Source organism: Maniola hyperantus, chromosome 5, assembly GCF_902806685.2.
Source record: "Maniola hyperantus chromosome 5, iAphHyp1.2, whole genome shotgun sequence".
Taxonomy (NCBI): domain Eukaryota; kingdom Metazoa; phylum Arthropoda; class Insecta; order Lepidoptera; family Nymphalidae; genus Maniola; species Maniola hyperantus.
In genome coordinates this window covers 15903993-15921505 of record NC_048540.1, presented here as the reverse complement: position 1 = coordinate 15921505, position 17513 = coordinate 15903993, and the positions used below count along the sequence as shown (strand labels likewise).

General features: G+C 37.0%; 2 protein-coding genes across 8 annotated transcripts in view; one reads left to right on the top strand and one right to left on the bottom strand.

Moving 5' to 3' along the window:
- Positions 1–17513, top strand: part of LOC117982155 (tubulin alpha chain-like) — a 205313-nt gene that overhangs the window by 45598 nt on the left and 142202 nt on the right. The gene's annotated exons all lie outside the window — the stretch shown is intronic.
- Positions 1–17513, bottom strand: part of LOC117982063 (uncharacterized protein ZK1073.1) — a 56472-nt gene that overhangs the window by 18563 nt on the left and 20396 nt on the right. For 6 of the 7 annotated variants that reach the window (XM_034968345.2, XM_069498782.1, XM_069498783.1 and 3 more), the window contains one exon: positions 352–402. In XM_034968345.2, the coding sequence (XP_034824236.1) occupies positions 352–402 (51 nt within the window). Of the gene's footprint in view, positions 1–351; positions 403–14973; positions 15158–17513 lie in introns of those variants that run through there. The other variant, XM_034968346.2, reaches the window with a different exon arrangement.

The window sequence follows — 17513 nt, the reverse complement described above, 5'->3', positions numbered from 1 at the left end:
CCTATCCCTCTTTTTACCACTCCCTCACGTTTCGTAGCCATGACTTTTTGCTTTATCCCATCCCTCTTTTTACCACTCCCTCATGTTTCGTAGCCATGACTTTTTGCTTTATCCCATCCTTCTTTTTACCACTCCCTCACGTTTCGTAGCCATGACTTTTTGCTTTATCCCATCCCTCTTTTTACCACTCCCTCACGTTTCGTAGCCATGACTTTTTGCTTTATCCCATCCCTCTTTTTACCACTCCCTCACGTTTCGTAGCCATGACTTTTTGCTTTATCCCATCCCTCTTTTTACAACCTCAGCGTAGACGCCTCAGCTTTTAAGTAGATAATAGTTTTTCCTATTTACCTGAACATGAACATGGATATCGCCGCTGCGGTCCGTGCTGACCACATATTTCTGGAACAAAAGAAACCACGGTCAGAAACTTTGAATTAATTTTTACGGTCTTAATACTCCTTGGTCCAAAGTGTGACTGTTTTGATCATCTAGTTAGTGGCTGCAAGAAACAAGGCAAAGCAGGCGTTGTAAAGAGAACAACCAGCGATATGAGTACAGTGCGATAAGGCTCTCATGGCACTTGAATGACATTGACAGGAGGGCGCTGTTGGTGAACAAAGGCAAGGAATATTCCAACAAGAAAAAGGGAACACTTGACGGCAACGTTAGTTCAGATTTTTGCCACGCGCCAAGATAGCCTTGTTGCACGAGTAAAATTTAACTCCTCACGCGCCATTTTAACTTTATAATGTCAAATTTCATGTCAAAAGTACGATTTTAGTCCTTATTTTAAAGGTGAACCGTACTTTTGACATAACAGTTGACACGAGTTGACGAGAAAATGGCGCGTGAGGAGTCATTTTGTACGGACTATGTCTGTTGTTTGTGATCTGTCATTTATTCCTACTATTCTATATCAATGAGAACAACTTTGCTGAAAAATCAGTGCGTGCCCGGGATCGCACCGCTGACCCCCGGAAAGGGAGGCTGACGTTTCAACCACTGGGCTATCACGACTACATGCAGCTAGTAGATACACCTAAAGTTTCCATGAAGATTTATATCTGTATAGGTAGGTATTCTGTACGTTTTCTAAAAATATTGCATGAAATATTATAGTCATAAGTCTTTGCGCGTTTCGCTGAACTCAAATAGGTACTAAAAAATTTATTTACTGAAACTACAAAAACAAAAATACTTATATTTTATTAAGACATTTTATAATATAAACATCAGCTGAGATAAATTATACAAGTACATACATCCATTCAGAAGTCATTGACCTACTGTTGGTATTAAAAGTAAGGTTATAAAAACCAGACAGAATGATTTAATAAATGATGCGTTTATCATAACTATAACGACGTGTCTCAATTTGTGGTTCACCAGGTGGTCGGGAAATTCGGGAAAATATTTAGAGCGGTTACGCACTCATCTGACTGATCCGAATCCGTGAAAATACGAATGTAAAAAACTCTGATCGAATTCGGATTTTGCTTACGCACAAATCCGATCTCTGATCCAAATCCAAGCTCCGAAAATCCGAGGCGAAAGTGTTCGTACAAACACGGCTTGCGTGGTATCAGTTATCGGACGTCCGAGCGCTCAAGGTCACGTCCGGTACTCACGTCCGATAGTTTGCACAGTTCAGTGTACGTATTTTTACTATGCAGATGCAGTTTCCACTTTTAATGGAGGCCTAGTTAGTAAATATTAAAGTATTTTAGCCATGCGACAGTAAAAATATAATTATTCTTCACGCGTAATAACGACTTCACGATTCAGGAACCGCAAAAATGGCGTGAAAAATGCCAACAAAATGTCATGGAATGTCACGAGCAACGCGCAGTCCTTGAGCAAATGAAGCGTTCGAGTGGAATTAACCAAGGGTTAACGTTCGAGTGGAACTAACCATGGGTTAACGTTCGAGTGGAACTAACCATGGGTTAAAGTTCGAGTGGAACTAACCAATGGATTAACGTAACTAATACCTTTCCGCCGAGCCACTTACGGCCAAAATTAATAAGCTCTATCCATTGACTTATATATTACTTTGTATGGACAGGGCTATTGATTCTAGGTCAACGGGAAGTACCCCAAAGGTTTTCTTGACCGACACGACAGACAGACAGACGGACAACAAAGTGATCCTATAAGGGTTCCTATTTACCTTTTGAGATACGAAACCCTAAAATAAAGCAGTGGTTAGGAAGAAGTAGTATTAACACGCGTTATTAAAAATAGGCAACAAACCATTAAGCATTAAAAATCTAGACAAAGATAAGCGCAAAAAAAAATTGCCAAAAATACCACTGAAGCCAAAACATGTTGAATGTTTAGAACCACTATAAACCACTTGTTATCATAATAAACAATTGATGCGTAGATTAAATCAACAAATAACAATAACAATAACGGCCTTGAGAACATTTGAGTCCCCAGTTAGTCCCAAGTTAGAAGTGTTTGTGATGAACGTAATAGCAAGACAAAAACATTGCATAGGGCTGATACCAGCTAGGTACTTGGGTAGATTTTTTTTTCAGATACTGCAATCTCACCTACTGGTACGTAATGATGTAGTCTAAGATGGGAGCGGGCTAGCCTGGAAGGGGTTTCATAAAAACTGCTTTAGTTTGTATTAAACTACAAACAAATCAACAAACTAACACACTTTCGCATTTATAATATGGGTAGTTATTTTAATATCACTTGCAAGTCTCAAATTATTTACTTTTTTCCCACGTGAGCTTTAATGTTTCTTTTTCTTATGTAACTTCTAACTGTGAAAACTGTTGTACTAATAATTATAATAATTTTACTTTTATTATTCTTTTTTTCTTTCGAAAACTAACATTTTAAATTGATCTTAATAATCTTAAAATAGGTTTTAAATTAAAAATACATTATGTTGTTTTAAATACTTTATCATTTTGTTACAAAATGGCGGCAGGATACAAAGAAGAAAGTCCTAATCTTCAGTTTGAATTTACCAACAAAGCCTTCACGGTAAACGCCTTTATTGGACGTGTGACCTAGGATAATATTATCTAGATATATTGTGTCGAAGTGTTGAAGTCTAGGACTGCTAATAGTTCTATATTTAAACTAATCTTTGGCATCATCAGCGCAAACGCAATAATCGGACAAGGTTGTTGTTTGTTTTGTAAACAGTTCAGTTTAGCACACTGTGCGAGACTTTATCGGTTTGACATACCTACGTAGACGAAGAACCATACCATAAATAAGAAAATCGGTCAAGTGTGAGTCGGACTTGCACACGAAGGGTTCTGTACCATCGTTCAAGATTTTATAAATTTTTTTAGGGTTCAAAAAGAAAAAGGCAACCTTATAGGATCACTTTGTTGTCTGTCTGTCCGTCTATCCATCGTGTCTGTCAAGAAAACCTATAGGGTACTTTCCGTTGACCTAGAATCATGAAATTTGGTAGGTAGGTAGGGTCTTACAGCACAAGCTAAGGAATAAATCCGAAAACCGTGATTTTGTGGTTACATCACACAAAAAATTTAAAATGTGCTCATGAACAAATATTAGTAAGTAGTAGGTATTTTCAATTTTCAAAGTTGGATAACTATACCAAGTGGGGTATCATATGAAAAAGTGTTAGCTGTACATTCTAAAACAGATTATTATTTATTTTTATGCGACTTGACGACCTCCCTGGCGCAGTAGTGAGCGCTATGGTCTTAATAGTGGGAGGTCCCGGGTTCGATTCCTGGCAGGGGTTTGGAATTTTATAATTTCTAAATTTCTGGTCTGGTCTGGTGGGAGGCTTCAGCCGTGGCTAGTTACCACCCTACCGGCAAAGCCGTGCCGCCAAGCGATTTAGCGTTCCGGTACGATGCCGTGTAGAAACCAAAGGGGTATGGGTTTAATAAAAACTGCCATACCCCTTCCAGGTTAGCCCGCTATCATCTTAGACTGCATCATCACTTACCACCAGGTGAGATTGCAGTCAAGGGCTAACTTGTATCTGAATAAAATAAAAAAAAAAATAGTTTTTGATTTATCGTGCAAAATGTTAAAAAAAATACGACTGTAATACGGAACCCTCGGTGCGCAAGTCTGACACGCACTTGGCCGGTTTTTTTGGGCAGTCATGTAATAATACATCATGGATGTATGTCCGGTGTAAGCGGATAGATGCCAATTGAGCGGGTTGATAGGTTGATGGTTTCGTCTTTCGCAAACATGGGTCAATTGCGCGTCACACCGATCCGATACTAGCCGCCGGCTATTGAGAGCCTAGCACTGACAGTGGACCTGCAATTTGGTAATTAAGGTCTTTCCATCCGCGTCGATAACGTGCCGTCCGTCGTACGAATTTTCATAGAACTTATTTTAATGTAGATACGGGTGCATACCACGAACGGGGTTAAACCACGAAAAAAGCTTAAAATCATTAGTTCATAGAACTTATCAAAAACAATTTCCCTGTATACATCATTGAGTAGGTACGCGACAGGTCGAGACGGCAATCGGGGAACTAACCCGGTGCAGGCGAGCGCGGCGGGTGACGTACGGGTGTTGCTGAGCGTCCTCCCGCCTTATAGCCCGATTGCCGTCTCGACCTGTCGTGGACTACACCTGTTGCTCTTCTCAGACTTGAGTGCGTTTGGGACCCTCGAGCTTTAGTTTTAAGTACGTAATTAATTATCACCACTATATCATCTTACAAAGTACTAATTTTGACCATCAGTAAGCGTAACATGTTACCCTATTCTGAATAAATAATTTGACTTAGACATTGACTTTATCTACTATCAGCAGAAAGCTAGTAGGTACTAGGACTAGAAGGAGAAGCAGAAAGTATGGATTTGGGTTTGACCATTTTAACAGGGGTAAGACCAAGTTAATGATAGTTGACCGCACTGGTCAGCTGTCCAACAGTAATATAATACCATCTGTGGATGTCGTGGAGAATTACATCTACCTTGGATCTTGGAAGCAATGATGGCAGTTGCGTGCCAGAAATAAAGAGACGCATTGCGATGGCGAAAAATGCCATGATAGAATTAATTGGGATTTGGAAGAACAGAGGCATATCACTGAAAACCAAGACCCGTCTCGTTCGTGGCTTCATCTTCCCAATTTTTATGTATGGAGTAGAGACATGGACTATCAAAGCAAGAGAAAGGCAAAGAATAGATGCGTTCAAAATGTGGTGCTGGAGGCGGATGCTACGGATTCCGTCGACTGCCAAGCGCACAAACGTGTCTATCCTTTCGCAATTCGGAATCACTGCTCGACTCTCCTCCATATGTTACCAACGATTGCTCTCATATTTCGGCCACATCATACGGCGGGGGGACGACAGCTTAGAAAAGCTCATAGTGACGGGCAACACTGAAGGCAAAAGACCGAGAGGCCGCTCATCAACTAGGTGGTCCGACCAGCTAAAGGAGTCCAGCAGGTGTGGATTTTATCACATTGCGAAAATGGCCACCGACAGAAGCCGGTGGAAACAGATAATCCATTCGAGGGCAGTTTGCCAGGACCACGATCTTCAGAAATGAAGGAAGGACTGGAGAGAGAGACTATTAGCAGCCATCTCTAGCACAACCATGCAATGTCGTAGGTACCTCAATGCTACCAGAGACTAGAGAGGAACTGTGAGAATAACTTTCGGAGGGAACAGTAGTTGATAATTGGCTTATCATTATATTGGCCTAAATACCTATTGCCTAGTAGGTTATTGGTACAAGACTTATACTTAGTACTGAACAGACTGCACATATTTATAGTTTTCCTAACGAAGCTACACTTCGCTAATGAATAGTGACGCTCAATGAAGAAGCAATTGTTTCTAACTATGTACCGTTTATCTCGCGCCCACTCTGGAATACGCTAGATGTACGTACCAATTGGCGCTGATTCCGTTGTCCTCTAACATAAACTAAATTATAAATTCTTTAATATTAGTTTCCCTATATCTAAATGACATTCTTATAAATTTAATAACTTGACATAAATTTAAATGGCATGTATTTGAACGAGTGAAAAAAAATCTTTAGATTACAAGAAAACTGATTTTAGGATACTGAAATACTGAAATGTGCGAAAATTTGGTTTTTGCCCACTTAGTATTTTTTTCGCACGGTATAGTTTTTAATTTATTCAATTGAAATTTTCATTACAAGATTGTATTCTTTCCCACTTTTATCAGTTAATTTTTAATGCAGATGCAGAACCATGCCAAAAATCAGGTCAATCCGTTGCTCCGTAGCGACGTAATTGAAGGACAAACCAACACGGGTGGTGATGAGTAGTTATATTATATTACAAGACCAAGGACCATTCGGAGTCATACACTTTCGTCTGTAGGGATGTGATAAAGAACAAGGGACATCGATGAATTCTGAAATTGATGTCCTTAGCAATTTTCCCGAAAGGCATCATGATTTGAAGGCACAAAGTGTGCCTCATCAAATTGGCTTTCTTTCTATCTCGGGCCTTTTTACTAGCTTTCGTTTCGCTCTAGCTTCGCGTATGTAATAATGTAATCAGGTCAAACTGTATTTCTAGTGGACGTGTAATTTTGCAAAGTCAATTTCAAATTTGTTTCAACTAAATTGCATACGAAATTAAACAACAATTAATAAATATAATGAAAATAGCATGTAATATGATATAATGAGTGATATTTGTGATAATAATATAATGAATTAAAGCTAGCCAACCACGTGCAATATTACTGACAAAGATTGACTTAAAAATATTGACCAATATAAGCGCCCATTACAATTAATGGGAAACACGCAAACAGACAAAAATTTAAAAAATACTGATTGGGCTCTGTAATCTGTACCGATAAGAGCGATCACGCACTTATCCGATCCGAATCCGTGAAACTACGGGTATAAAAATATCTACGTCATATGTCATAAAGATAATACAAATTGTTCTATGACAACTTCGGAACGTATTTTTACCGACTCGGACATCTCTCTCCGCTCTGCTTAGGTGGAGACCAGCCTTTTATATCAATGTGTCAATCTATTTATCATTTTAATGCCCCAACAGTACGACATCTCTCTCCGCTCTGCTTAAGTGGAGACCAGCCTTTTATGTCAATGTGTCAATCTATTTATCATTTTAGAGCCCCAACAGTACGACATCTCTCTAAGCTCTGCTTAGGTGGAGACCAGCCTTTTATGTCAATGTGTCAATCTATTTATCATTTTAGAGCCCCAACAGTACGACATCTCTCTAAGCTCTGCTTAGGTGGAGACCAGCCTTTTATGTCAATGTGTCAATCTATTTATCATTTTAGAGCCCCAACAGTACGACATCTCTCTCCGCTCTGCTTAGGTGGAGACCAGCCTTTTATGTCAATGTGTCAATCTATTTATCATTTTAGAGCCCCAACAGTACGACATCTCTCTCCGCTCTGCTTAGGTGGAGACCAGCCTTTTATGTCAATGTGTCAATCTAGTTATCAATTTAGAGCCCAAACAGTAGGACATCTCTCTCCGCTCTGCTTAGGTGGAGACCAGCCTTTTATGTCAATGTGTCAATCTATTTATCATTTTAGAGCCCCAACAGTACGACATCTCTCTAAGCTCTGCTTAGGTGGAGACCAGCCTTTTATTTCAATGTGTCAATCTATTTATCATTTTAGAGCCCCAACAGTACGACATCTCTCTCCGCTCTGCTTAGGTGGAGACCAGCCTTTTATGTCAATGTGTCAATCTAGTTATCAATTTAGAGCCCAAACAGTAGGACATCTCTCTCCGCTCTGCTTAGGTGGAGACCAGCCTTTTATGTCAATGTGTCAATCTATTTATCATTTTAGAGCCCCAACAGTACGACATCTCTCTCCGCTCTACTTAGGTGGAGACCAGCCTTTTATGTCAATGTGTCAATCTAGTTATCAATTTAGAGCCCAAACAGTAGGACATCTCTCTCCGCTCTGCTTAGGTGGAGACTTGCCTTTTATGTCAATGTGTCAATCTAGTTATCAATTTAGAGCCCAAACAGTACGACATCTCTCTCCGCTCTGCTTAGGTGGAGACTTGCCTTTTATGTCAATGTGTTAATCTAGTTTTCAATTTAGAGCCCAAACAGTAGGACATCTCTCGCCGCTCTGCTTAGATGGAGACCAGCCTTTTATGTCAATGTGTCAGTCTAGTTATCAATTTAGAGCCTAAACAGTATTTTTTTTATTTTTGTCTGTTTGCGCGTTTGTCATTACTATTATGGGGCCTTATATGGATCAATATTGTAAAGTCAATCTTGGTTTATCAATAATATTGGGTGTGTGCAGCTAGGCTTACCAGCTTTACAAAATTATTCAAAATTGGCAAAAAATGCGCATTCATTGCGCATGCGTAGAACGTACGCGTAGTAGGTACGCGTAGTACGCATGTGCATTATCATTTACGACGCACTTTCATAAGTTTCATTCATCATTCGCTGACTGAAGCGTTCTCTAGTCTTGCGATCAATGCGATGGGAACAAGGAAATGAATTTGTAAGGACCAAATCGTACTCGGAGTCTGGCGATATGTAGACGCGTTACTTCGGTTTAAAGACAAACATACTTGGCAATGAATACAATAATTATGCGAATTGCTTCAGCTCTATTAATTATTTTATAAACCACTTGGTTACAAGAAGATGCCCGTAACTTCATCCCCGATACTTAATTAAATCGGATAAGATATTTTTTTTGGATAATTCCGATTTCCAAAAACAACATGACATTGTTTTTTTTTTGTTTATTAACATAATTTATTTTTAAAACAATAAGCTATTTTAATTTAATTTAAAACATCTTTATTGCTTGACTAAAAAATACAGGATAAAAGTGTATTTAATTTTTTGCTCCGTGTTTTGCTTTTTTTCGTGGATAGCTTCTCTTTTACATTGAATTAATATATCGCACTAATAATACAATACTGTCGTAACTCAAAAAATGACTTTTTTCAGAATCGACGAAAAACTGATTATTCACTTCCTGTTATAGATAATAAAAAAGTAAATACTTTATAAGGTTTATAAATAAAATTAACGCAATTATCTTTTACCAATTATTTTAAAAATTACAAGTAGTAACTGTAATTCGCAATTTTTGAGTTAAGACTGTATTTCTGAAAAAAGAGTTTTCAGAATGAATAATTATTTTTAGTTGTATAGTTATTGTTGAAAATTTTTGAGTTACTACAAATAATAGGTGACTTTTTCCGTATGGTTTTGAGTAAAATTTTGTAGTTACAACAATTTTTAAATTTAGTTTTAAGTTTTATAGTTCCCTCCAACATAATAATTTTCACATTTAGGTTTGGAAATTGATAAATAAAACCAGATAATCAAGAAAAATCAATCAGATAATCAGTTTTTATTTATAAAAAGTAATAATCAAAATGTTTTTTCACCAATTTGTGCCCATTTCAACATAAAATAACAAAATATACCTTCCAAAACAATAAACAAAATTTGTCTTGAATACAAAAAAACAGAGCCAATCAAAATATTTATTGTTTTACTTAAATAATCAGCTATTATTGTAACTGCACTGAAATTGTACGTAGTCACTAAATTGGAGCTAGGCAAAACAAATAAAAGTATACTTAATACATCAGTCTGTTACTAATAATTAGCATCAAAATGGCAGTAATATTTTTTATTTAAGTACTTAAAATAATTAACCAGTCAAATCTCGAAAGTATGATTCGAAGTCCTGGGAATCATATTTTTGTCGAGCAGTTCTTTCGTGTCTTTTTTATATTTTGATTTAATTGTTTATGCTGGTGTCAAAGCAACAGAAAATAATAACGTTTGGTTTCCAGCTCGTCATGTACTACGTACTAAAACATTTTAGTAATTTTCATCTTCGTAAGAAGTCTTGTAGAAAAAAGTACTTGGATGTTCCTTTTCAATGCAAAGCATCTTTGTACCTACTTTTTAAGATCTTTTTTTGTAACCTGTTATTTGTGTTTTTGTAGTGCAATAAAAAATATACATACAAACATCTTAATGTCGTCCCATTATACTTGGTTTCTATCCGTGTTCACATTAAAATTACTACCCCACTGTTGTTGAAGTGATTTAAGGTCAAAAAAATTATCATAAGTCATTTCACTGACTCTATAGAGTCCTGTCTTTTGAGCAGTCTGAATTAAGGTATAATATTAGTGGGAGATAGATTGATCCAGATGAAAGGAAGCACTTTACTTGCTTTTCTATAACGCTGTCACCCTCGTTTTGAGAGTGACCACAAATCAGAAACTTATAAGTTATACTTTAACATTCATTTTTTGTACCGCGTAAGTGTAAGGAGATACTTATTATTTTGCTGGCCGCGGAAATTACCAAATAAAATATGAAATCCAGTTCTTAATCAGGATTAGCCTGTGTTTTTTTTCTTTATGCAACTTCCATTTTAGTCCCAATTCTTTCAATTTTCAGAATAGGTTAATCGTTTTCCTTCTTCTGGTGATTGGTTGACGTTGTTTTTATCACCATATCAACAAGCAATCGCCCACAATGCATACTGATTCTACAAGAAAAACAAATATTAATTGAGTAAAACACCTTAAATATTGTATGTCACCTACAATGTAGTAACTCAAAATTATTAAAAAAAAACGGTAAATGACAATATTCTCATTTTTAAATTTATATGTTCGAATACGTCATTTTAAATGCTGTAATTAACAAATAAGTATTTGTTTAAATATTAATAAATTATCACAAGAAACAAGCTAGTTAAAATGTTTCAGCAAAACAGTATTAAGTCTAAAATTACTTACTAAACCAACAAGGAAGTCGTAAGTGAAAATACTATTTTAAATTTCATTTCTGTGAATCGATAATAGTGTAATAACTAGAAATACACCTATAAACTAGAAATATCTATTTAGGTTTAAATCAACTATAATGTATTAACTCGAATTAATAGTTGAACTTTTACATACCTGATTCAACAATATCGTTCCAATTAGAATTAATGCGGTCTAAACCGTAAAGTGTCACGTCCTTTTTCGTCGAATTTAGATGTAACTAAAGATGATGCAATATTGGTTAGGGTATCACGATAGTTGGTCAATCATGAACACTGACTCATGGCGCCATATCTTATTTGTTTCTTACACTATCCTAACGACGGTATTATTGGCGTGTAGGGAATTGAATTTTACGTTTGAATATGGTCTTATCTCAAATTTGACATATTTTGAGTTACGACAGTATTGTATCATCAGTGCGATATCCTTGCGACCTTAATGTTGTGGTTTTGTTGAGTTACGAAAATGCAAGTTTAGAATCAATTAAAAAATAAAGCAATATTAAGTTCAAACCACAGAATTCAAAATAACATAATAGAAACGTCATTTAAAATGCTATCGCTAAAACCCAGTTTCGTTAAGCCCCCGACCGCAAGAACCACCCCAGATAGATCCTGAGCGGAAATTTCGCTCCGGTTATCGACCGGACGCGCGGAGCAACGCAGCCGGAAGTGCGTCGTCTCGTTCGCGCTGCCGTCCTTTTGCTGAAAAGTGGATAACCCCAAAAAAATTGTTTTGTTGCAAATTTTTTTTTTTTTTTTTTAAAATGTTAAATGACTAATATTCCCATTTCCTCTCCAACTAAGCGTCAGGCTTGTGCTAGGAGTAGGTACGACAATAGTGCAACGGGCGGGGTTTGAACCGTCGACCTTTCGGTTTTCAGTCCACTCCTTTACCAGTTGAGCTATTGAGGCTTAATTTGAATAATTAATGTTTCTAAAAAGTATACTACTCTAGCTGATGCCAGCGACTTTGTCTGCGTGGATTTATTTTTAAAAACGATTTTATTTTCCGGGATAAAAAGCAGCCTATGTCACTCTCCAGGTCAAAACTATACTCTGCAAAAAATCATATTGACCCGTTGCTCCGTTGCGACGTGATTGAAGGACAAACCAATAAATGAAAAAAACCAAAAAAAAACACTTTTTTGCATTTTATAGTATGGTAGTGATATAGAAGTAACGTTTTTAACTTAGTTCTACGTAGCATACTTTAAGAGACTCCAGTTTTTTTTAATTTCCCATGTTTTCTTGCGATAGGTTCGTTTATCTGATATAATATGATTTTATAATAGGTAAGTAATTTGTAAATGCCCCTTTTTCATAATGAAGTAATGAAATAGCATTTACACTAATATTATAAAGGTGAAAGTGTGTGTGTGTGTGTGTGTGTGTGTGTTTGTGTGTGTGTGTTTGTTTTCATTCACGCAAAAACTACTGGGTGGATTTGGCTGAACTTTGGAATGGAGATAGCTTATTTTAATGTAGATAACGGGTACTTCCCACGACCCATGCAATTGGGTTAAAATATCTACAAATAAAAACATCAAATTAATTAATGGTGTGTACCCGTTATATACATGAAAATATGTCGTTAAACCACGAAATAAGCCTAAACATTATTATTAGGAGATAGCTGACTTAGCTTAAAGGCAACTTTTTACCCCGGAAAATCAACGAATTCACGTGGAAAACCCTAAGTTTCCACTCAGACAAAGTCACGGGTATTATCTAATAAAATAAAATAAATGACTACTTTTGAGGTTAGCCGCTTTTTAGCAAAGGGACGGCAGCGCGAAGATATGACACTTTCCCAACATTTCAATACGAATAGGAAGGTACTTCCGGCTTAGAGAGTTTTGTAACTTTGCACCTTCTTTGCACATTATACAGTACGCGGCCGAAAAGCGCTGTCCCTGTCGTTGAGACTCTCAACGACAGGGACAGCGCTTTTTTGAGACCGATTAAACGTCATATATACGTATTAGTGACAGAGACAACGCTCTACAAAGCCGATTTTTTTTTTAATTCAGATACAAGTTAGCCCAATCTCACCTGATGGTAAGTGACGATGCAGTCTAAGGCGGGAGCGGGCTAACCTGGAAAGAGTATGGCAGTTTTTTTTTTATTAAACCCATACACCTTTGGTTTCTACACGGCATCGTACCGGAACGTTAAATCGCTTGACGGCACGGCTTTGCCGGTAGGGTGGTAACTAGCCACGGCCGAGGCCTCCCACCAGACCAGACCAGAAATTTAGAAATTATAAAATTCCAAATCCCTGCCAGGAATCGAACCCGGTACCTCCCACTAATAAGACCACAGCGCTTACCACTGCGCCAGGGAGGTCGTCATTCTCATTAGTCATTAACATCGGAATGACGTCATTTTGACGTCATTCGACGTATATATAAGTAAAAATATACTATCAGCTCGAAACTTCAGTCTATAGTGCTGACTTCACTAAAATGGCGGCCACGCGCATTAGCAATTTGCGGGACTTATAACAGTAGGTACGTATACATCTGTTTGCCTATTTGACGACTGCAACCAACTGCGTCGAGTTAAATATAAACCCAACTAGTTCAACCCCGTTACAGAAATAAAACTTAACTTTAGTTTAAATAGAGCACCACGTTTTGGTCAATAAAGTTTATTTATATCCTTCGACCCCCTCTGGTTCAGCAGACACAATACCTACTCGTTGCTAGTAACAGAAGATTATAAGTTTGATAGCTGCCGGTTGCGTAAATTAAAAAAATGTAAATTGGCTCAGATCTATTGTTTCGTTACAAAGTATTTCTATTATGGATTGTATATATATTGATATTTATAATAGTTATGTATGTATTACTGAAATAGTTGGTTAATTATATTATATAATATTATACTACTTCATTTTTCTGTATTGCGTGTAAGTACTATCCAACACACCTAGTTTCTCCTTTCACCAAAGGGTGCCCTGGTAGAGATTGCTGTGAGCAATAAGGCCGCCTTTGCATACAATATTTTTTTTAGTTTTAGTTTCTGTAATAGTTAAGTAAAATTTTTTGTTTGCAATAAAGTATTTCTATCTATCTATCTATCTATTACGAGTACATATTTATGTATTCAATCTCCTAAATAATTTTAAATACATTTCGAAAATTGCGAACTGGCAGAAATCGTCACTGGCAGCAAGCGAACCGTATAGCTTATAGTAGTCAGAGCGTCGGGCGCGATCCCAGGAGACGCGGGTTCGATTCCTACCGGTCCGCAATCCATATCCATACTAATATTATAAATGCGAAAGTGTGTCTGTCTGTCTGTCTGCTAGCTTTTCATGGCTCAACCGTTGAACCGATTTTAACAAAATGTGGTACAGAGATAGTTTGTATCCCGGGGAAGGACATAGGCTACTTTTTATCCCGTAAATTGAAGAGTTCCCACAGGATTTTCAAAAACCAAAATCCACGCGGGCATCAGCTAGTTTTTGGTAAAACACTATAAAAATTATGTAATATTAAAACTTCAATCACCAAATAATTTTTATTTTATTGGCAAGCATACCTACCTATTATCAGAATGAGCAGAATTCAAACCTGCGACCTCTCAGTAAGAATCCAGGCATTCAGTCCACAAAAAGGGCACAAAAAAATCTAATGACTAAATTTTTCAAAGTTGAAAAATCTTTCCAAGCTTGAAATCGCAATTCAAAGTTTATTTATGTTAAATTTTACAATTTCGTACATGAAACGTAGAGTATGATGATTGTTAGAAAAATATAAGCTCGCGCCACACCCACATCCGGAAGTTATCACCAAGTAGGTACACAGAGTTCCAAAATAAATATAAAAGCTTTTTATTTATGTTGAATAAGTACTTGATAAAAAACTAAATATTACTATTCAATTTAATTTTAGTTAATGACTGAGACTAATTATTATTATGAATCCGCTCAAAGAATTGGACAATCATAATAATATTATGAAACCGCGAAAAAAACTTTGCTCTTAGTAAACAAAGGCGGCAATTCGCATCATAAAATTCTCGTTTGATAGTACCAATGTAATTTGTAGTATGTACCTACATGGAAACGTACAACAGACGCATATGTTTTCATCATAATAAATTCCATAACAGAATTCCCAAAATCACAACAATGGCAATAACTCCAATACACTCACCTGAACTCCTTTTTCATCTGTCTCATTCATATTCTTGTTCAATACAGCTCGGAGAATACAATAATAATTTAGAATACCGCTTTAAAAATGTAGAATACAGTAGAACACAATATTATTATCGCAAATTGGGGAAATTCCCGGCGCGAGCGGCCGTCGTGCGGGCCTGGAGTGCAATGGGAAGCGAAGATGGTTAGGTATATACCTATAGGAGTGAGATGTTTTGTACCATCGGGATCGAAAGTCCCAGGGCGTTTTGGGAGATACATTTCGTTCAAGGGACGCAAGTATAATTCAACCCCATAGGAAATATTGATCCTTCTAACCAAGTTGTAACCGTAGCGCGAGCGATGCGAGTTTGTTTTTGGTACTCACAGCTTCTGATGGAAATTCAAGTTTGTTGATTTCTGAATACATACATGAATAAGAGTGCGAAAAAGTTTTTCTTTGTTAGAAGGAGAATGTTAATCAAAATGTTAATGGCCCATATTTTACCCGTGTTAAGGATCAAAAGTTTCACGAATTTTAGAAACTTTTAATTTGGAAATATATGTAATACAATAACATTTGAATTCTAACTTCGTCATGAAATAGAAAGAAGACTGGATATCACTTCTTCTATAGAAAAAATTTTGAAAACTTGTCCAAAAACCTATCTAGATTGTTTAGTTTTAATCGAAAACGGTACCTAGCTAGTTTTTCTGTATTTTTTTCGGGAATATGTAGTTGCAATATCCACTTGAACTTTTTAGCAATATTAAAAATAAAAAGATGCAGATACCCTAAATTTGCAATCCACAAATAAAATAAAATAAAATAAAAATCTTTTTTTATTCGTATACACTTTTACAAGTACTTACGAATAGTCGGATGTATCTACCACTGGTTCGGAATGCCTTTCCTACCGAGAAGAACCAGCGAGAAACTCGGAGGTTGCTCTTTTCAAATATTTGATATAGGTACAAGATTATGCCATGTATAAAATAGTATTTGCAGTCTTGTGCGTTGCTGGAACGAGCTGCAGGTCAAATCCACGCTCTTTTATCATTTAGATAATCTTCAATTGTGTAATATCCTTTTTTCAGGAGCATATTTTTAATAGATTTTTTAAACTTGTGCAAAGGTAAGTCCAAAATAGTTTGCGGGATTTTATTATAAAAGGTAATACCCATACCCACAAATGACTTTTGGACTTGACTTACCTACCTGAGGCGGAAGGTAGGAGCTGCAAGCTTGTCTCTGTCCAAATCTCCAACCTAACCTAAAATGACAAGTCTAAAATTGTATTGCTATCTTTTTATAAAGCTCGCTGTAGAAAAGCCTAAGGATATGTCTAAATCTAGTACAGATTTAGAACTATCAGGCGGGTCACGTGATGTTAAGTGATTACTGCCGCCCATGAACATTTGCAGTAGAGAGTAGAAACCACCAATGCGTTGCCGGCCTTTAGGAAATAGACGAACTTTACGGGCGTGAGAAGTGAATATAATATTTATAAGACTTCTTCATACAATTGTACTAAAACCTATACTATCGGCTAGGCTAGGTAGGCTAGACCTATTAGTGGTCACTTTTATAGTACCTACCGTGTACTTATGCAAGTATTCAGAGCTATTGTTCTATAAGAAACATTGTAAGACGTAGTTCCCCTTTCACGGTTTCTAGATATTATTATAAGACCTACCTACCTGCCAAATTTCATGATTCTAGGTGAACGGGAAGTACCCTGTAGGTTTCTAGTCAGACCGACAGACAGACAGGCAGACAGACAGCCTACAAAGTGATTGCATGATAAATCAAAAATTAAGTATAATAGATAAAAATAAATAAATATCTGTTTTAGAATGTACAAGTGAAGCCCTTTCATATAATATTCATCACTTACCGCCAGTGGGGCGATTGTCTAAAACCTGCATCAATCATTATTACAATCTCAATTGTTCTAATTGGCTGAATTTGTGCGATTCTTGTTGCAACAATGCATTGTGGCCAATAGTGAGCGAGCATTAACCAATCAGAGATGATTGCTATCGTGACATTGTAGCTGTCAAACAACCGCGGTAGGGCCACTGGTGAGATTGCAGTCAAGGGCTAACTTGTATACGTGACCCTACCAGTTGTTTGACAGCTACAATGTCACGACCGCAATCATCTCTGATTGGTTAACGCTCGCTCACTATTGGCTACAATGCATTGTTGCAACAAGAATCGCACAAATTCAGCCAATCAGAACAATTGAGATTGTAATAATGATTGATGCAGGTTTTAGACAATCGCCCTACTGAATAAAAAGAATGAAGATACCTATACTCATAAGATACCTACTTTGATATAGAATGAAGTTGCCGCTCGTAGAATGTAGATGCGTCGTCGTCTTAATTCAATTTGGACGCGTACCTACCTAGGTATCTATACTGTATCGAACAGTATCGGCACTTCGTAAATTAGTTTTCCTCAGCCTTCTAGTCGAAAGGTCCGGGGTTCGATCCCGGGAACTTATCACAGAGTTGGGTTCGTTATAAGCAACTAGCTGATGCCCGCGA